Source organism: Antechinus flavipes, chromosome 5, assembly GCF_016432865.1.
Source record: "Antechinus flavipes isolate AdamAnt ecotype Samford, QLD, Australia chromosome 5, AdamAnt_v2, whole genome shotgun sequence".
NCBI lineage: Eukaryota > Metazoa > Chordata > Mammalia > Dasyuromorphia > Dasyuridae > Antechinus > Antechinus flavipes.
In genome coordinates this window covers 17,035,523-17,057,142 of record NC_067402.1, presented here as the reverse complement: position 1 = coordinate 17,057,142, position 21,620 = coordinate 17,035,523, and the positions used below count along the sequence as shown (strand labels likewise).

The 21,620-nt window shown below is 44.9% G+C and overlaps 1 protein-coding gene across 1 annotated transcript in view; it reads left to right on the top strand.

Moving 5' to 3' along the window:
* JAZF1 (JAZF zinc finger 1) overlaps positions 1–21,620 on the top strand; it is a 197,421-nt gene that overhangs the window by 80,481 nt on the left and 95,320 nt on the right. The window contains exon 2 of the mRNA XM_052001700.1: positions 5,362–5,434. Coding sequence (XP_051857660.1) covers positions 5,362–5,434 — 73 coding nt within the window. The remainder of the gene's footprint in view (positions 1–5,361; positions 5,435–21,620) is intronic.

Here is a 21,620-nt window from a genome sequence, read left to right as displayed (position 1 = left end):
TTATAACTACATAATGTACTTTTAGATCTCTGCTTCAACTCCCCATTTTTCTCTTCTGTAATATGAGGGGATGAGATTAGAAGGCATTCTGAGACCCCTTCCAGATCTGACGCTATGATTTTTTCATCTAAGGCCCCCCAGTTTTGCAGATTACAACTCACTTAGAATTTATAAGTTGAAATTGCTTGCAACAGGATGTGGTTAAGAAATTTGCCCATGATCACTCAATTAGGCATCATCAAAGGTAGGGTTTGAGTGCAGGTTTTTTGCCTTGAAGGGCCCTGTTTGCCATAATAACCTGTCCCCCAAGAGATGAGGAGCTGTTTGTAGAAAATCTCTTTTCTCAGATGACAAGATCATCATGTTTCCAAGAAAGCTAGATTTTGGAAAAATTACAGTGATTGAATAGATTTGAACCACTAAGCTCTTTATCCACTTTTATTCCTTTGGCCTTCAGGCCAGGTGATTGCTTTGGGAGGGGAGGGTACCCAGAAGGGGGATACCGAAGAATAGGATTCTGCTATCCGCCCTTGGAGACAGATGGCCAACTCTTCCTCTCAGCTGCCATGATGAAGAAACTGGGCTCTTTCTGTAGCTTTCTGGAGAGGGGGCAGCAGGGTAATTTATAGACGCAGGAGGCGGTTACTTAAACGTTGACACTTCTTGTTGAATTGCCAGCTTAAGGAGCATCACCCGGCCTTGAAATCCTGAAAGGTTTATATTCCTGCAAACCATTTACTGAGAGGGATCATATCTCTCAATGATTTCAGCGTACATTCCAGTTTCAAGTTTTTATCGGCAGCATAAACAAACACGCCCCAAAGCACTTGGGAGACGTGTGCTCCGGCCCACTTCAATTAGGCCCCATTTCGGCTTCTTTCTGGTGGTGGTTGTTTTGGAAAAAAAAAGACTTTTTGCTGTGGTTCAAAGTGTTAGGGGGCTTCCTTTGTCAGCTGGACCCTCACCCACATTTCTCTGCTCCTTCTCCTCCCTATTATGAGATCGAGTCAATTTAATTTTAAAGTCCTTACTAGGTGGTAGGCACTGTGCTGAGAAGGGGGGTGGGTGGCAGTGAAGAAGCCATTCCCTGCCCTCGAGGAGCTTCCATTTAATGGAGAAAAGACCACTTATAAAAGGAGATCTGAAAATTAGGGGGGGACAATAAAGGGGATGGTGGAAAAGTCCTGAAAGTCAGGAGTCAAGAGGAAGGGCTACAGCTCTTGGGCACTTCCTCAAAATGGATGTTCCAGGGGACCACAAGAGCAGAGGTGTCTTCCAAGGTGGGAAGAGGGCTAGGTATGGGAGAAATTCAGAGTGAGGAGCCGCTCTTGGAGAAGGAGAACTAATACACTTATCAAATATATGTATTAAGTGTTAAGTAAATACATATATATATATGTAAATCTGTACATATATATACATATATATACACATATATATGTCTTTAAGTACACGGAGGTCAGGACCCCAGATAACATCCCCTGGACTGACATATGTTTGTGACCAGCCATTGCTCCATTCCCCCAGGTAAGCACCTTGGCTAACCTCTCCGATTCCTGGGCACCGGATTTTATTTCCAGGGCCCAGAGTTCTAACTGATGCTCTGAAGTCTACCTAAGGAGGCCTTTGAGCATTAAAACATGGGTAAACTCTGGTAGATTCTGTTCTCGGTGTTCCCCCACCACGTAACCGACTAGTGCCCAGCTTCTTACCCCAAAATGGAAAAGGCGCTTTTATGTGGCTGTTTTGTAACGCATTGAGTGCCTGTCACTCTGTTTGCTGGCCGAGCCACGAGCTGTGTCCAACACGAGAAACGCGATTTCCATGGCAAAGCCAACTCATAAATCCGGCTTTGGTCTGGGAGCGCCAGACGTTTTATTTTACTTCTGAGAAGGGTCCGAAAGGCAGATTTTACGCGTGTGAGTGCCAGGAATCGACCTTTCCTGAGTGTTGGCTGGGCAGAGCCCTTTGCATTGGATCTCCTAGAAGGACTGTTAGCTTAGAGAAGGGAAACATGTCGGTCTCCATCAAAGAAAAAAGAATCCGGGAAGTGAAAATGAACTGAGGACTAATGAGGACTTTGGCCACCAGAGGTATGGGTGGATCCATTTCGTCCCATGATTGGGCAGCATTAACGATGCTCTTACTGTATGCCACCTATTGGTACAGCAGGAGAGCAGGAGATGAGACTGGTGCTGGACCGGAGTGCACACAGCCTCCCTGTCATCCTCCTCCTCCAGGATCATCTTGGTTTTTATGATGTTGTCATTACAATGTAACTGGTTCAGATTCTGCTCTCTTTGCTCTGCATCCCCACTACCATCTCTTGCAGCCTCTGATCGATCATGGGAAAGTCACTTAGCTTTTCCAATTCTCAGTCTTCTTATCTGTCAAATGGGGACAGCGATACCGGTAGCAGGAACATCACAGGGCTGTTGTGAGGTCCAAATGATGTAGTATGCAGAAAGTGATTTGCAAGCCTTCAAGTGCTCCTAAATTGTGTCACTCTGTTCAGAAGTGTTTCCTTGATTAGTAAGTCTTTCTCCTCGGACCCCACATGATCTGCTGGTTTATACCTTTCTCTCTGGGATTGACTCTGTGATTTCGTTTGGGGTTTTCTTGGAAAAGATACTGGAGTAGTTGGCCATTTCCTTCTCCAGCTCATTTTACAACTGAGGAAACTGAGGCAGACGGTGATTTGTTGGAGTTCACTCTGTGACGATTTGTTGGTCTGTCCACACAGCACTTTAGTCTACTCCAACCCCAGAGTCTCCTCTAGAGGAGAAATTCAGAGAAGCCCCTCCCAGGACTGATGGGCTCACGGTCACACAGCGCTTTCTCTGTTCCTGGAGAACTCTGTTCTCGTCTCCAATTTACAGATGAAAAAGCTGAGGGTCAGAGAGTGGAAGATACCCGGGGCCATGCAATTAACAAATGGCAGACCCGGGACTTGGAACCCAGTTTTCTGACCCAATTCCGGAACTCATTCTGACACTGAATGTCAATGAAACAACCTTGCCGGTGGGTAGGTGCGATTGAGAACAGACTCGGTCAGAGGATGGAACCAGGAATGGTGGGCAATAGTTGTAAAAAATGCAGATAGAGGCTCAAGAGCCAGAAAAAGCTTCTCGACAATCATAGGGCTCCTTCAGGACACTGTAGGACTCCCCTCAGTTGAGGTCTTTGCATAAATAATGATGACTCCTTTGGGGGGACATTATAGTGGGGATCCCTGGTTAGGGAGAGCCTGGATCAGATGTTCTGTGAGACAGCCAGAGGGACGAAATTAGAATCTGTGTGGAAGTGGAAAATGAGGAGGGAGCCTGGGTATCATTTTAATTCCCATTGTCCATCCTGCTGATCCATCTCTCTGTCTTTGATGTCCCTACTCCCTCCTCGCTCCCTGGTGACACACACTGGGGGGGGGGGGCTGATGCATGTACCCCATGCACCCCACAGCAGTAAACACTTTCCATCCCAGAGTGCTTAAAACCGCATCTGTCCTCGCATCAAAGACAGAATTACTGCTGAGTGCAGCTGGGATGTGTTTATAACATCCAGTTTCAAACTATCCTGTTGTTAATTTTAAAAGAAACTTGGGCTAAACATCAGAAGGGCTCCCCCCACTTCCAAAAATAATAATGTATTCATCTTCCTCTCTTTTATTCTGATGAAACCGATTACTTTTTAGCTTTTTTTTTTTTTTTTCCATTTCAAAGGATTGGTTTTTTTCTTCATGGGGCCTTGTCTGCTTTTAAGAATAACACCGTTTTCTAGAATTATCAGAGCTGAGCTCCTGGGGACTATCCCCAAGTTGGTTTATGCCTTCCCAAAGGGGAATTCCCTGGAGCAACTGTATTTGTCCATCATATCGTGTCATTTCCCTAGTTTGGCCTGCAAGGCCTTTAACAGTCTGGAGCCAACCTGTTTTTCCTACCTAATCTCATAAGGATCGCTTCATCAGGTCGGGAGCTCCCCCTCACTGGAAGTCTGAACAATTACCTGTCCTAGAAGCCATGAGATGGGGGCTGGAGGTTTGCTATGGCTTTCTGGCTTCTGAGGTCGCTTGTAAATCTGTGATTCTTTAGATGCATTGTGCTGCAGGTGAGCTGAGTGTGGCTTCCCAAACATATTCTATATTTTCCAGCCTCTGTGTCTTTGTCTAGATGGTACCGTCGCCCCACCCTTCCACCTCTCAAATTCCAATCAGGGACCATCAGCTAAGCTGAGATCCTTTTCTTATAATCATCCTTGACGTGCCCCCGATGGCTCATAGGCCAAAGGGAATAACTTTGTCTCTTGAAATCCAATACTTAATATTATATTATAATATAATATAATTATAACATAACATAATATTAGTCACCAAACATTTATTAAGTTCCTCCCCTGATCCAGGCCTCCTTTCAGTGGAGAAGTGGAGGACTTGGAGTGTGGAATATTGGGTATAACATTGGGAACATGGAAACGCTGGATACTTTGGCTAACTCATTTCTCTTTAGGGATGGCTGGGGAGAAATAGAATAGACTATATTGGGGAGGAAAAGTGATTAAGCAACAAAAGGCACATCCAAATATAGCTTTGAAAAATCAAATACCAATTTGCTTTATGCCCTCTTCACCTACTTCTTTCTATTCTAGTTATTTTAGAGATAATCTAATGGGCGATATTACGCCGTGGTCATCTTGGATTCCCCCTGCTCACAAGACAAGGCATTTCCTATAGTAGATGTATCAATAAATGTTTGTCGAACAACTTAGAGATTGTGTGTAGCAGAAAGTTTCTGTTTGACGTTCTCAAAAAACAGCCTGCACAAACGCGGCGCCTATTGTAGCCTGCCAGGCCCTCCGCACTAGGAGCATAGAAGCACATTTAATAGATGAATAAGCCATGGGTTTTTAGATCTTGCTTTTAAACAGCCTTGTAATTGGCCTAGTCATTGAAAAAAGCCTAATTAAGGGAAACTTCATTGCTTTCCCTCTCCTCCTCTCCTTCTCCCTCCTGCCTCCCCCACCCGCCATTTTTTAAAGCAGATTAAACAGTGGAAACTATGCCGACATTGTAACCGTAAGCAATGAAAACTAATATTTATGAGGGGATTGTGAAAGTTTGCATGACATATGGGCCTTTTATCACTGTTGATGTTTGGAATTCCCTTGAACAGTAATGCAATATTTTGTTATTTATGAATGGATGGACGGACCAGCGTATTTGGGTTGCCTGGGCTCTCTCACCAAAGGGGAACGTTAAATTTGACCTCATTTTCTGTGTGTCGGCCCAATTGCTCTGAGTTAGACAGCCACATATCATTTTTTTTTTCGGGCAAACGTTGAAAAATCCTCATTGTGTTTTCATTACAGACACAGATCCTCGTGTTTTGGAAAAGCAAGAGTTACAGCAGCCGACCTATGTCGCCCTCAGTTACATTAACAGGTAAGCACAGTTCAGAATTTATAGCCACCGCCTCTGCCCACTGCATGCTCATTTCTGAAAGGCATCTGCTCAGTAGACGTACGGGGTGACTGGCTGTGGACAAAATGATGTTTTTGTTTCTCAGCCCAAGCGCGTGACAGCACCCTGGAAAATGTACTTTCTCATTTCTCTCATAATGCCCTCCTCAATGGATGCAGATGAAAAAATAGATGTTTCTAGTGTGAGCTCAGAAAATCCTCAGTTTTCCCATTTGTAACATGGGCAAATTGAACTAGAATAGACCCCCTTCCCCATGTTTGTGTAATCAACCTCTTGGAGTCTTTTCTCAGATGAGTGTTTTTGGGTGAATGAAATCATACTGAATCTGGCCAATTCCAATAGAATTGGGATGGAGAGAGCCATCTGCATGGCTAAGTGTGGATCATACCATAGTGTTTTCACTTTTTTTTGTTCTTGTTTGCTTGCTTGTTGTTTTCTTTTTTTTTTCCTTTTTGATCTGATTTTTCTCGTGCAGCATGATAATTGTGGAAATATATATAGCAGAATTATACATATTTAACATGTATTGGATTACTTGCCTTCTAGGGGAAAGAATGGGGGGGAAGGGTGGGGGGAAAGTGGAACACAAGGTTTTGCCAAGGACGAATGTTGAAAACTATCTTTGCATGTATTTTGAAAATAAAAAACTATTGTTTTAAAAATCGTACTGAATCACAGTATGATTATCAACATCTCTGAAAAGCCCTTCTGGGCTCGACGGTCACCTGGGTCATTTCTGGCCCTGAATCTGGGGTCCTGGTCATAGTCCCAGTTGACATTCTGTCCCATTCTAAGGGTTCCATGGTGTTTGACAGATGATCCTGTAAGCAGTAGGTGGGGAAATAGGTAAGAAGGTACATAAGATAACTATTATTCTCTCATTTCTCAGTTCAGAAAGAGTGGGTGGATGTCCCATAGGGCCAGAGGCAAGATGTGAACTGGCCCATCCCTGTCCCATGCTGTCTTGTGTTCTCTCCTCCAGAGGTCTGCTGGGTGTCCAGGCTAGAGTTGGGCCCAATGGGAATGGGAATGTAATTAAGCCGAGCAGTTTGAAAATGAGGGAGATGTTATTACTGAGAAGGGACCGGGAACTGGAGAACTCTGACCTGTATTCATAGGCAGCTCAGGATATGGGGAGGGAACTGGATGAAAAGTCAGGAAATCCTGGGTTCTTGTTGTGGTTGGCGTTTACTCACTGCACAATCAGGGGCAGATCATTCCAACTCTCATAGCCTCAGTTTCCTCCTCTGTAAACTAATAATAATACCTTAACCACTCAGCAAGCATCTATTAAGCGCTTACTGTATACCAGGCACAGTGCTAAGCTCTGGAGATCCAGAATAAACTGAAACATTCCCTGTCCTGTAGGTGTTCCTCCTCTAATGGGAAAGACAATGCAGACATACCTGAGAATGTCTGAGGTCATCTCCCTGGGTGCTTGGGAGGCTCAATGATGATCGTAGGTATATGGAGCTCTGCAAACACTGAATTATCAAGATTGGCCATAAAGGCACAGGTTGGCGGATCAAAGATGGGATGGAGAGTCATAGGATTATAGACCAAGAACCAGAGGCTGTCTAGTCTTACTTCCCTCATTATACAGATGGGGAAACTAAGGCCCAGGAACATTCGGTGAATTTGAACTCAGGTTCTATGCTACCTTTCCTTTCCCCTGTGTCAGACTGACTTGACTTTAGAACTAGTCTATTAGCTCCATGTATGCATTGGGTGCTTAATAAATGTTTATCGGATTGTGGTAAATCAGAGCGACAAGAGAACATGTAGGCAGAACCCAGATTTCTGAGCATAATCATTGTACTGATGGATGCTGCAGAGCTCTCACCCCCCCACCCCCAGCTCAGCCAGCTCAAATAAGGAGGCAGACAGGATTTTTTTCCTCCCAGAGAATCCACATGGCCCTTAATTAAGAAAACACACCCAGAATTAGAAAGACTCAGGTGAGAAGGAGGTTGGCTTTTGGTCTGAAGGGAAAGCCAGCTGTTCATGGCATTGATGCTACGTCATCAGGAGGGGGCTGGTTGGCGCAGAGGGCCCAGGCCCATCTCTGTGCTCCCCGAGGCCTCGGGAAAAGGACACTTTTCATGATCTTAGCTGAGTTCTAAAAGTTTACACATGGCCACTAGAGAAGGGAGTTTTGCTTAATGCTGTCTGTGTGTCTGTCTCTCTTCATTCCACTCTCTGTCTCTTTCTGTGTGTATGTCTGTCTGTCTCTGTCTCTGTCTCTGTGTCTCTCTCTCTCTCTCTCTCTCTCTCTCTCTCTCTCTCTCTCTTTCTCTCTCTCTCTCTCTTTCTCTCTCTCTTTCTCTCTTTCTCTCTCTCTGTTATCTTTTTTTTCTGTCTTTCTGCCTTTCCCATTTGTCCTCAGTCTATCCACCTGTATCGCTATCGGTGTCTGCAGGTATGTGTCTGTGGGTATAAATGTGTACACAGAGATGTTGTACATGTATAAGTCACTTATATAGGGGTGAGAGGGAAGCCCAGAGAATCAAGGAGAAGGGACGGCCTGGGACAAAGCCTCGGTCGGGGACTGTGAAAGTTGAGTTAGCAGAAGAATCCGAAAAGAAGGGACTGAGCAGGCGGGAGGGGCCCCAGGAGAGCACACTCTCCCCAAAAGCCCAAGAGGTGAGGGCGGGGGGCGGACCATCCACTCAAGGGAAGTGGAAAGACAGAAGGCTGCGGACGGAGACCAGACGTCAGCCCTCTGAGATCCTTGGTCACTCTGGAAGCTTCCATCGAGAAACAGGAGGAAGAACACCTTCCACTGCACCAGACCCCGCTTTCCTGGAGATTCCCCCAGTTTTATAGAACTTTATTTTCAGTCAAGAGCCTCAGGAAATATCAAAAGGTGCCAGAAATTGCTCCCTTCTCCTAATGCTAATAATATTTGGCAGCCTGCTCTCCTGTTTCTTTTCTGAATTTTCCTCCAATAGGGGTGAATCACAACTGACCTAATTTGCAGATGCAGAGTTAGAAGAAGCCCTCAAACCCACCTCCTTTTTCCATAGAGTAGCAAGCAGAAGCCCAGAGAAGAGAAATGGCTTTGTCCAGTATCACCCAGGCCCACGTCGGAATTATGACTCGAACCCAAGTCCCCTGTATGCCACTGTGGCTAAGATTGGGTCCATATTGGTCTTGGGTTTCTCAGCTAAAACACAGACTCCTGTTTTTGCACTAGCAGAAGGCGGGCCCGGCCTCATCTGCTGCTCCGCCAGTCTCGCCACTTCCCAGTACAGTTCAAACAAGTTTCATTACTGGATCTGCAATAAAATCACTATAAATCACCCTCAGCCCGGCCCTCTCTTCACAAGCTCAACTTGGGCCTCGCATCTGCCTTCCAGAGGCCTTCTCACCAGAACCTGAGAAGGTTCAGAAACGTCCCCTCCGTTTGTTATGTCATTGCCGAATGTATTATGGAGTGTTAACTGAGTGAATGAGGGACAGCGAGCCAGAGGAAGGAGAAGCAACTCAAAACCAGGAAGAAGCGAGTTCAGGTTCCATCTTTGACACATATTGATCAAACAAGCTTGTTCCTGGTCAGGTTCCTTAAATTCTCAGTGCTCTAAACACCTTTATGAGACTATAAATTATAAAGAAGGAACTGGCCCGATTGGTAGAGAGAGCTCCTCACCCACAAGCTCCCTAGAAAAATGAAACCACAAACTCAATCCCCATCTCTGCCCTAACGGAGGCAATAAGAGGCAGTGTGGTACCGCGGATATCATACCAGGACCATACTTACAAAGCCTCAAGTTCTCCATTTGACACTTAATGACTATGAGCTCCCTGAGACTTCCTTTTGTCTTCTGTAACATGAGATGAGATTTCTTCCAAGGTCCTTTCCAACTCCAGATTGGCGACCTATCATCCTGAGAGTACCACGCTGTAATAGAGAGGCGGCCTGGGAGTCGGCACATCCTGGCGGTGGGACCCAGCGCGATCCCCTTACCTTCACAGGACCCCCAAGTGACAATTTGAGGTCAAATGTTGTTGGGAAAGAACCGACTTACGTTGGAAGAAGCTCCATCTTTGGTGCTTCCCCGTGGCAAGGAAATCACGAGGTTGCCTTTCAGCATCCCTTCAATAGTTCTGTTTTTTTAAAAACTGTTTTTTTCCCCTCCAGTCAAAAAGAGAAGTTTCTTTCCATGCCTTTGGCCAGTACCACTTCTATGGAAGGTACAGCCATGTGCCAAGGACCTTGTCCTAACTTGGGACAGCAAGGAGGGGAATCGCGGCATCGGCCCCATCCGGTAGCCATTGGCGCGGACGTTCGTGACGGAACGCAGAACCGCTGGCTCCAAGTGACCCGTCAGGCGGCAGATCCCATTTTTCTGCCTCCTCCTATTTTATGCGTGCAGTGGCCATCGGTCATGTGTTTTTATTCATGTCCTCCTATCTTTACACACTGCCATCTGACTCATTTGGCGGTGGGACAAGACAGGCTGCCGGCACCTAATGCAAACAAGATGTGCAGATTTGAATTTCACTTTGCAGAGAGGGGAATGCCTTCTCCATCCCCACATGGATTTATGCTCTTGGCTCAGTCTCCTTTTTCCCCTCCCTCGTTTTTCATCATTGCTTAGACTTAGAAGAATCAAACCCACGCAAGATTTATCTAATACAAGAGTCTGTGGTTTCATGGTAGGAGCAAAGATCATGAAGGGACGCCCGGCCCTAGAGGGGACGGATGCAGGTAGGATACCCCAACAGCAACATCACAACCGTCCCTCCCGTGATGTGGTTTGAAGCGGCATCTGGGAAGGCCGGGAGAGAAATGCTCCCCAGGCTTGTCCACACAGGCGGATTGGAGGAGACATGAGGAGGCTGGTTTGGTCCCTGACCATCCTTTCTTCCTCTGTAACAGTTGGTCTGACATGACAGAGGACTTGACTTGAGTAATGGGTGTTTGACCATGTTAATATCACCTCGAGTTAAAACACATGTCCGTATGCTCAAGGAGACTTTTTAACCATAAAAGTCAATGTGTTTAAAATCTCCTGGTACTTCTCTCTGTCAGCATTTCTCTTGTACCTCTTCATCCTCCAGAGAGAGGCATTTTTTAAAATTTCCTTAAAGAAAGCATCATGGGAAAGTTTCAAGTTCAGGGCTACTTGTAAGGAAGAAGGAAGAAGAGGAAAAAGAGGAGGAGGAGGAAAAAGAGGAGGAAGAGGAATAAAAGGAGGAAAAAGAGGAAGAGGAGAAGGAAGAGGGACAAAGAAGGAAGAAGATGATGATGATGATGAAGAAAAAGAATAACCAAGACTGTACCAGTTTGGGCCTGTTAGAAGCTAAGGTCTCTGCCGAAATCCCCAGCCAAGAAGGCTTTAACCTCTGTGTGTGATCCAGACTCACATACGCAGCACGGGTGTCCGCAAATAAAACCCTGGAGCTGGCCCAGCTGTCTGAAGGGATCGAAACTGATAGGGCATCTCATGTCTTCTCAAGCTGATAATGTTCAGGAAAAAAGTAGCACGTGCATACATTTGTGTATAGAAAGCCACACACACAGTTACGGCTATCAGGGAAAATTCCAGACTGTAAGATAGACTGGGAAAGAGCCGTTCCCCGCGCCCTCCCCCCAAGTTACTTTCCAGGAGATTAGCTTGACCCCTGTAACTAGCATCTTAAGGACCTGCAGATTCATGAACTGCCTCACTGGAATCCAAAGCAGCCCAATCGGCCCCAGATACGCTGTGGAACAGAGCTCGGGCTTTTAGGGCCTGCTTAGGCTCTAAGGTTGATGGGGGGGAGGGGACAAGCTAAAACGTGTAGATTTCTTTGCCATTGTCACAGAATGAATGTAGCAGAGTAGATGTGACCTGAGTACAGAGGCTCTGAGTTCAAATCTTGTCTTACTATTTCCTAACTCTGTGACTTTGAGCCTTTGGACCTGTTTCCTTATTTGCCAAGTGATGGGATTATACTAGGTAATCTTTAAGGTGTTCCTTCCAGCTGCCCAGACTGTGATTTTTCTTCTGTTTTTATTTTATTATACTAGAGAAAACATTTCTTTCTGATCTAGAATATGCGCTCGCTCGCTCTCTCTCTCTCTCTCTCTCTCTCTCTCTTCCCTCACTCTCTGTCTCTCTCTCTCTCTCTCTCTCTCTCTCTCTTCCCTCACTCTCTGTCTCTCTCTCTCTCTCTCTCTCTCTCTCTCTCTCTCTCTCTCACACACACATACATACACACACACATTGAATTTAAACCCCTTGAGGGTACTGGCTGCCACATTTGCTGCTTGGACTCCCAGAACCCAGCCCAACAACTGATATACTATCAGCATTTCGTAAAGATTTGTCGATGGGTTTGTCCCAGCGCCTCCTGCAGCTTGGATAATGAAATCATCGGTGGCATCTGGTTTTGGAGCAAACCAGATGACCTGCTTGCTTCCCCTGTATATTTTTCTTCTACTGAGATTGGGACTGAGACAGCAAAACAGAGATAGAGAGAGGGTGGGCTGTGGTGCACGGAAGGCTTAGTAAGAGCTTTCAGTTAGACATTTCTCTGACAAGGACTGATGATTCACCTTGGTCCAGTCACCTAATCAAATTCCCTACTTTCAGTTATGGATGAGCTGCCAGTCAGCATCTGTGAAAGGAATTTTCACACCAGAAGTTCCTCACACTGTCCACATCACCAAATAAAGTAGAATTAATTATGATTCCCTCACCAGGCCAAAGGGATGAGGTAAGAGATAGCCTTATGAAAGTAGGAGAAAGAAGCTGGCCTGGAATTAAAATTCCACCTTGGATAATAAGCACGGCCCTGTGACCTCGATTCATTTCCAAACAAAAAGCATAAGCACTGCCGTGTACTTACAGAACGACTTACAGAGACAAAAATAAAGAATTCTCCAAACTCTCTCATTCTTGCTTATTCCCAGAAGACCCCCATCGGAGAGGTGACCCCAGATCCTCAGGGAAGCTCATTCCCTTTTGTCCATAACTTTTACCCTGGGTTCTGGGCTCGATGCTGATGTTCAGTGTGTTCCACTAAAGAATGGAAGGCCAAAATCTGTGTTAGTTCCAACTTGAAAGGGGGGCTCGGGGTGAAAACACTTGGAGAACCAGAGTCAGCTGTTTTATCAGAGACGCCCAAAGCCTCACATTCTGTCTCAAGACGGGCATAGGCAGGCTCGATTCTGCAACCAGGGCCAAAGATTAAATTCCCCGGGATATCAGAAAAACTCCTCCAAGAGCATGAGCACGGGCATGTTTACTGTTAAAAAGGGGAGTCCTGATTAAGAAGTACTCTTCACCATGGTGCTAAATACCAAAATGAAAGCCACAGAGACACAGATGTAAACCCTTCCCCTTGCCTCTCCCCCAAAGCTGAACACAGACAGGAATGAATTTATGATCTCACAAGCATCAGAAGATAAGGCCCGCTCCACGTCTTCTAGGGATTTAAGAATTCTGCGTCCAATATGGGAGTCAATACCAACGTTGTGTGCCCTGACTCTGCCCCCAAAGTATCACCGGGTCCCTCTAGGGTCCAAGGATGAGCATGACAACCATCTTGTTGTCAGAGAAAATCAGCCCCTCCACCAATTTGCTTCTTGTGTCAAAGTTGTTGGGGGTGCCAAAAGGAGCCCCAGCAGCAGGCACAAGGTATTTTTTCCCAACCATAGAGCCCTATGGACTTATTATTCAACTGCCTGATTTCAATCCACATTTCCCAAAAAGGACCCTATTGGAGGAGAAATCGTTTTTAAAAAAGTTACAGTTGTAGGGGTTTAATAGAGTAGGATGGAAAGTCTGTGAGACTTGGAGCCAGTAAAAAGCTGATATTCCCCCCCCCCCAACTCCAATCCTCTGTTATCCCCCACCCTGAGACTGATTCTCTTCAGATCTAAAATGGAGATAACAAATCATAGAAAGAAGCCAGGCAGTGGAGGATTTCAAATCCCTATTGGAAGATTTTATAGCAGATCCAGCAGGAAATCAGGAGCTACTGCATTTTATGGAGTAAGAATGTGACATGGTTAGGCAAATCTGTCAACAAGCATTCATTAAGCACCTCCTGTCTGCAGACATTTTGCTAAATCCAGGGAACACAAAGACAGAAAGAATAAGGAATATGTTTCTGATTTCATAAACTTATGGGTCAGAAAATTCCTCTAACTAGCCTAGCTCTGTACCTTTCTTGCAGTTCATTGAGAGTTGCTTATTACATCAACAGGTTAAGTGACTTTCCCAGGGTCTACAACCTATGGATGTCAGAGCAGAACTTGATCCTGTCCCTTCCTGGTTTTGAGGCCTGCTCTCTATTTATTGCCTCTCTACAAAAATTAAACAGAATTTCTCTGAACTCATCTCCTCGTCTATGACATTAGGCTGATACAACCCCAGACATTCACATAGGATTATTCTAATTATCTGAGGAGTAATAAGTACTAAGTGCTTTAGGAACCATATTTTATATAAATGATGCCTCTTATTGTTGTCAAACAGCTAAAAAGCCTTGCTCTTTCAGCATGCATCACTATGGATGAGGAAATTTGAGTAGTTAATTGACTTGCCTATGGTCCCACAGCTAGTTAAATGTCAGAAGCAGGATTTAAACTCAGATCTTGCCTCCTCTTGATGTCCAGTCCTCGATCTACTATGCTACCTAGAACATCAGGAGTCTCAGATGGGCAGGCCCTGGATAATGCTGTGTTCAGACTATCCAAGATGCTTTCTCTCCTGATTCTCAGGGAGGCCAACCCCAGCAGGCCCTGTCTACTCTCCCTGCCGGGCAGAGTGAAGAGTGCCAACAGCCCATGTTGCAGTCTGATTCTTACAAAATGGTACATTTATGGGTGCTCTGTGAAAAGCCATCAGAAATCACAAGGGCCTGACTTCCAGAGACAGAAAGCACAGGCTTTTAGTTTATCCTCAGCCTCCTTTCTCACACCATTAGAAATCACGAGCTCCTGACTACCAGCGACAGAAAGCACAGGCTTTTAGTTTGTCCTCAGCCTCCTTTCTCACACCATTAGAAATCACGAGCTCCTGACTACCAGGGACAGAAAGCACAGGCTTTTAGTTTGTCCTCAGCCTTCTCTCTCGCTCCATCAGAAATCATGAGCTCCTCTGAAAGGAGAGTCTTTCTCACATGTTCCCTTTAGAACATGGAAAAACTTTATGTAGACACAAGAGCTGGATTTGAGATCCATTCAGGGCCTCAGGAAATGTGGATGTGCCCATTATATGTATCGAACAGTGACTGCTCTCCCCAAGCCACATTGAACATCAGCACAACAAGGAGGCGGGGCATGGGTTAAGCCCAGAAAGTTTTTTTCCCTATGAAATTTAGGTTCCTCGTCTATAAAATGAGAATCAAATATCCTATTTGAGAATAATTGAGAAAAGTAAGAACGAAAGGGCTCCTCCGTGCTTTGTCCCTCCAGAAGTAATCCTGACCCATCCACAATAACTAGTGTTGAATCTCAGAAAGTTACTTACCCGAGGATCCAGAGTACAGTGACTGCTCACAGTCATGTGGCACCCGCGTGCACAAGGCAGGATCCTTGGTTCTTTGTGATGCCAGGTCCAGGAGTCTTAACTTCCACACTGCCTTTTCCTCGTGCCCAGGAGGACAAAAATCAGGCTCCGATCAGAATTCGGCATTCTTGTTCATAGTTTGCTTTCATTAAGCACTTTCTATGTGTCAGGCACTGTACTAAGCACTTTACAAATACCTCATTTGATCCTCAAAACCACCTTGTGAGGTAGTTATTATCCCCATTTTACAGATGAGGAAATTGAACAAACATATCAAGTGACCTATGATCACACATAGATAGGAAGTGTCTGAGACTGGATTTGGACTCAGAGGGAAGGGGACTAGCCTGTGTCCAATTGGAAGGAGTTCTATGAGGAGAGGGCCTGGCTTATTCTTGTTCATGGGCAACATCATTCACCCATCCTCCTTACTTTTCCTCAGTGGCTCCATCTGTAAGGAAGGTACCCCATGCTCCCTTATGCCTCCTACAGTCCCTCTCTCCTTTCAGGCACCTCCCCCTGCAGCAGGCCTCTCCAGAGAGCCCCTCCCCAGCCGCCGCATTATTAGCACCAAACCCCATCCCCAGTGCTTCTTAAGGACTTTTTATTGGATTGGGTGCCTGGAGGATCTCCCAGGAAGAACATTGACTCCCAAGGGCAGGATGTGCTCCTTGCTGCCCGTATTTCCCCAGTGCCAAGAACAGCTGCAGACCCATTTTGGATTTGAGCCATTTCCCAGATTCAGCCTGAGAGCTAGGAATGGGAAGAGCCGCACTGAGGCTCAGGGTTCCCAACGGTGCCCTGGGGAAGCTGGGGAACCAGCTTGTCCAAACAGGACTTGCCTCCCTGGAGGGCCCATCACCCAGAATCCTGGGGCCCCTCCTGTGAAAGGGGTTCAGAGCTCTGAGCTACCCACCCTCAGCCCTGGCTCCTCCTCTATGCTGGCTGCCTGGGATTAGAATTTCCTCGTTTCTTTGCGGTTTTCTTTTAAACCAGCCTTTCAAGGCTGCTCCAGATGAACATCCGACCAGAGCATCCCACTGAATGGGGACTGAATGCACTCGGCATAAGCAGGAATTCCGTCTACTTGGTATCAGTGTGTCTGTTACCAGGAAGCGCCCCAAGGACTTGCACCCATTCGTTTTGTTTCTGGGTCTTCAGCACCTCACATGTGGCCTAAACCTTAGTAGCAGACACTTAAGAGCTGATAAAACCCCATTACTTTGTATGCATTTTGTTCCTCCCTTCATCTATCTGTCAGTCTGTCTCCCTCTTTCCCTCCCTCCCTGTCTTTCTCTTTTTCTTCTTCATGCTCTTTCTCCCTGTCTCTGTCTCTGTCTTCCTGTCTCTTTCTCTCTGTGTGTGTCTTTCTATCTCTGTCTCTTTCTCTCCCTTGCACTCTTTCTTCCTTTGTCTCTCTTTTTTTCTGTCTCATTCTCTGTCTTTCTCTTTCTGTCTCTCTCTCTCTGTGTCTGTCTGTCTTTATCTCCCCTATTATTTCTTCCTTGTCTCTGTGTCCATCTTTTCCTCCCATCCCCACTCGTTCTTTCTTGATTCTTTACTTTTTCTATCCTTAGAACTTAGCTGGTACATAACAGGTGCTTAACCAGTGCTTCCAGTTAGTTGCTTGACTGACCGATGGTCTATCAGAACTAAAGACACAGTATACAGGTTTCTCAGTGTTGCAGCCTGGATACACGGCTGCTACCTCAAGGAGCCAGAGACACTAGGGAGTGACTTACAGAGGTGACCCCGCTTCTCAGCACCTGCTCCCTCCATGACGAGCACCATCACTTTATCCTCGTCGCGCCGTCATCCTGGGTACACACATAGAGGTTTTCTTGGTGGCTCCCTGTCCCATGTCACACTTCCCTTTCCACATCTGGTGTTACATGTCAGCGTGAGCAGTCTTTGCTTAGACACGCTGAATAAAAGTTTTATTGTGTGTATCTAGAAGTCTGGAATATTTTCACATGTTGTTCTTGGGGTTTTCAATTAGCACATTTTAATGAACAAATAGGGGGGTTCTTATTAAGAGGCTTTTTTATGATTCACCATTGCCCTCTGGCTGGGTACGGCCCCCTATCCTGTTAATAAGTCATTAATTCCTAAGGAATTCCCTGGAAATCCATTAATCTTGCTTAGCTATGTAATTAGAGTAATGGAGGTCCAGGGCAAGGGCATATCTTGGTGGGGAGGGTGTGCTCAGTTTAGACAATGGAAAATAGACTTGCTATGATAATCCTCTCAGAGAGGTTTGCTTTCTCCATAGGGTCAGTGGCAGGAATAGCAGAGATGGTCACAAACAGATCCCTTCTCATGCTTCACTTGGGATATTTTGCGTCTCGTTCCCCGGCTGGCTTGTGGGTCTGGATATTGCTGGACGTCTCCCTGGATGACCCCAAGCTTAGGCAAAACACTGGGCCTGAATCCTTGCCCTGCTTGTACACCCCAGGGAACCTGGGGACAGAATTGTAGGTATCAGGGCTAAGGGGGAGATAACAAGAATGTAGCACCTCCATTTCCCAGGACATCTTAGTCTCCCCTGTTCACCATGGCCTCCTGGATAAAACACAAACTTCCTAGCTTGGCAGTTAAGACCCCTTCCGAATTGGGCTCCAGCCTTCCTTTTTAGCTTCCCTTCTGTGAATTTGGAATAGTATAGTGGAAGGAACCCATTGGTTGGAGCAGAAGAGGGTTCCGATGCTACCTCAGAAACCGACTACCTGTGTCACATTGGGTAAATCCCAGTAGTTTCCCTGGTTGTAGTTTACCTTGTTGGTAAAACTGAGGGGAGTGAACCTGAGATTTCTTCCAGGTTCTAGCTGTCTGGGCCTGTGATTTATCCGTTTCATGGAGCAAAAAGATAAAGGTCAATAAGTATAAATGATGCTTAGAATTGAGCACAGGATTTTATCATACAGGACACAAGTTAGGAATCGTTGGGTTGGCAAGGTTTGGCTCCTCAGGGCTCTGCCTTCTTGGGAGGGGGGCGTGATGTGGTCAGACGAGTGGATTTGGACATGGCCTCTGAGGCTCACTAGCTATATGATCCTGAGCAAATCATTTAATTTCTCTGGACCTCAGTTCTGTCATCCAAAAAGTGAGGTGATAACACAAGTTCTTGCCTCTCCGGGCTATTGTGAACTCTTCGTAGAATTTAAAGGGCTTTGTCGATATCAGTTATCATTTATTTCTCATTTTGGTTTGCTTTGGTTTCTATTTCTAGTCTGTTGAAGGTTAAACCATTCGAATCGTGTGTCCTCTTTTCCTCATTATGATTCTTTTTGTTTGTTTGTTTGTTCTAATTTTAATTTTAGTTCCAGTGAGTCAAATCCACCTGCTTAACTCCTGCATCAATAATGAGTCTGTGTAGGGCAACATGGCCCTAGAGAGAAAAAAGCAGCTGGATTATGCACAGAGGAGCTCTGTGTTGGAGATAATACAGCTGGGAGGGCATCCCCAACTCTGTCAGAGTATTTGAGCAGTATTAATAGATCATGTGCACATTATTATTGTCTCAGTAGTTAGTCAGTGCCATCTACCCAATCCCGCCACACTCTATTCTGTATTTCTTGTTAGTTTAGGGGCTGGCTTTCAGCACTCTAGTGAAGTGATTATCAATTGTGCTTTTGGGGATCAGAAATTTAGAACCAAGAAGGACCTTCACGCTGACCCTGTTCCTTTCAGACCTATAGGGAGATTTGATCATTCACTCAATGTCCCACGGTCGGAATTTGAACTGGGTCCTCAGTCCAAATGCTTTCCCTTTCGCTGTATCTTTCTAGATTATTGTGTTCAAGTCTTGATGCTAGATCTCAGGAAGGCCATGACCAGAAAAGGCTTCAGGCTGTTTTCTAGTGCTTGAAATACCGGCCATGTGGAAAAGGGCTTTGAGTTCCTGGTGTCGGCCGCCTGCCGGGCCAGAGACTTGTTCTGTCGCCCAAAGAAAAGTCTGGATGTGGGTGTCAATCAATACTGTCATTGCTTCTGGAAAATACAGATGTTTTTGTTCTCCAGCACATCACTGCTCTTCCCTGGACTTCCTGGACCAGAACTAAGCCCTCTGCACTTAGTAGATGCTTAATGAGTATGTTGTCAGCCATACACTTACTTACGGATGTTATCAGGATGATTTCCTCTTAATTTTGTCTCCCCTTCCTGTCCCCATTCTGCAGAATGCAGAACCAGACCTCAAGAGGTAGGATCTACCCCCCAGAATCCTCTGAGAGGGTAAAGGTCTGCCTCCAAGGAGTGAGTTCCCCATCGGGACAAGTCTGCACGCTGAGCCTGCACAACACTTGAGCAAGAGTCTATAGCAAAATAAGATGATTTCCGTGGTCTTCTCTTAGCTCCAGAACTGGTTCCTACATCCCCCAAAATGGTTTGAGTGACCTGGCCCTGCAGGCCCTATGAATCTGCTTAACTAATTAGAGATCTTAATGTATAATTAATAGCTGGTAATGGCTGCATGTATTTATTACCTCTTCTCTCTAACATCTGCATTCTGATACCTGAGGCGAAATTAATTAATCCAAAGCAGGGAGCGTACTGGGAATTTGAGGGAGTCCAGGTTGGGGATGGGCTCTGTCTCGAATCCCGGGGCAGCTCGGCTCCTTCGGCAAGCCAAGGCTTCTCGCCGCACCTACAACACCCCAGAAAGACAAGTGACCCCAGTGCCCTGGAAGCTCGATCCGGGTTTTTTTTTAAATCAGCCTGGCTAATAACTGGCTCACCTAATTGCACAAAATGACTAGGTGTGTGCGTCTGTCTGTCCTTTCCGTCTATCCTGGCCCAGAGCGGGAGATTCCCAGCTTTTCCTTGCCCTGTCCTGGAGCCAGGCTAATGCCGGGCTAGAAGGGAGGTGGGCGTTCATCCCATGAACACTTGAGGAGAAAGCTAATTAAAAATCTGTTGAATACCAAAGGCATTTGGGGGAACAAATTACAGGCAGTCTGATGGGAAAGGCCTCTGTGAAATGTGGCCAAATGCATTAATTTAGTACTGCAATAAATGAAGCTACATAAATCACGTCTCCTTAAAAAAAAAATTATAACCCTCCACCTTGAAGGGAGGCAATGGCTTCATTTTCCCAGAAGCCGGAAAGGATGTGCCGGCAGGATGGCAGCTTTTTCCTATGACTTCACTAACCTGGCAGGGCCCGGAGGAAAGCTGCACAAAGCAGGAATGTGTTTCCAGAAGCCACATATTCTGCCGGACCGACCACAGGTGTTCCAGGTCTGGCCATCTTTACTATATAATTGAATGCCTACTGTGTGCCAAGCTCTGCACAAAGCCTTGGAGACATAAAAGAGGCAAAAGATAATCCCTGCCCTCGTGTACTAGGTGATTGATAAATGCGTGTTGATTGACTTAATGATTATGAGAAAGAAAGCCTATGAAGCAGTCTCCCTTCACATCAGATGCACCATTCTGTATCCCTAGTCCCCCACCTCTACTTAAAGGAAGATGGTGAGTTTAATCTTATGATCTCCAGAACCAACCTTGTTCATAACGATTAACCTGAGTTCAGGTGCCTTTTAAGGCTTATTATTATTGTTGTTGTTGTTATTATTATAATATCTATCATATATAAAATATAAGATTGTTTTTTCATTCTTTTTATTGTAGTCATTGTGAATATCATTCTCTGGATTCTGATTTCTTTGTGTTATTTCATTCTTGATTTCCTATGCTTCTTGGAATTCCTGATTCCTTATGCTGATAGATAGATAGATAGAAAGATGGATGGGTGGATGGATGGATGGATGGATGAACAGATGATTGATGATTTATATACACACATGTATATAGACATACTATATAGATATATATACACATATACAGACCCATACTGTATAGATATAAACATGCATATATACATACATAATAGACACATACTGTATAGCTATACACACATACTATATAAACATTCACATACATATATAGACACATACTGTAGATATATAGACACATACTATATAGATGGACACATATATACGGACACATACTGTATAGATATAAAAATGCATATATACACACATAATAGACACATACTGTATAGCTTTATACACATGTGCACATACTATATATACATACACATACATATATAGGCACATACCATATAGATATATACACATACTGTATAGATATATACGCACATACATAGATACATACTATATAGAAATACACATATATACGTATGCATACTGTATAGATATAAACATGCATATATACGCACATAATAGACATATATCGTATAGCTATACACATATATACACACATAGACACATACTGTATATACATATACACCTGTATATGTACACATACTGTATAGATATATACACACATATATAGACACATACTGTATATACATATACACATATATGTACACATACTGTATAGATATAAACATGCATAGATATAACATATATAGACACATACTGTATGGCTATACACACATGTACACATACATACATACATATATATAGAGAGAGAGAGAGAGAGATGGTGTATAGATATATACACATATATAGACACATACTATATAGATATATACATATATGTACACATACTGTATAGCTATATGCACAACATACATACACATACTATATAGATATATACACACATATACATACACA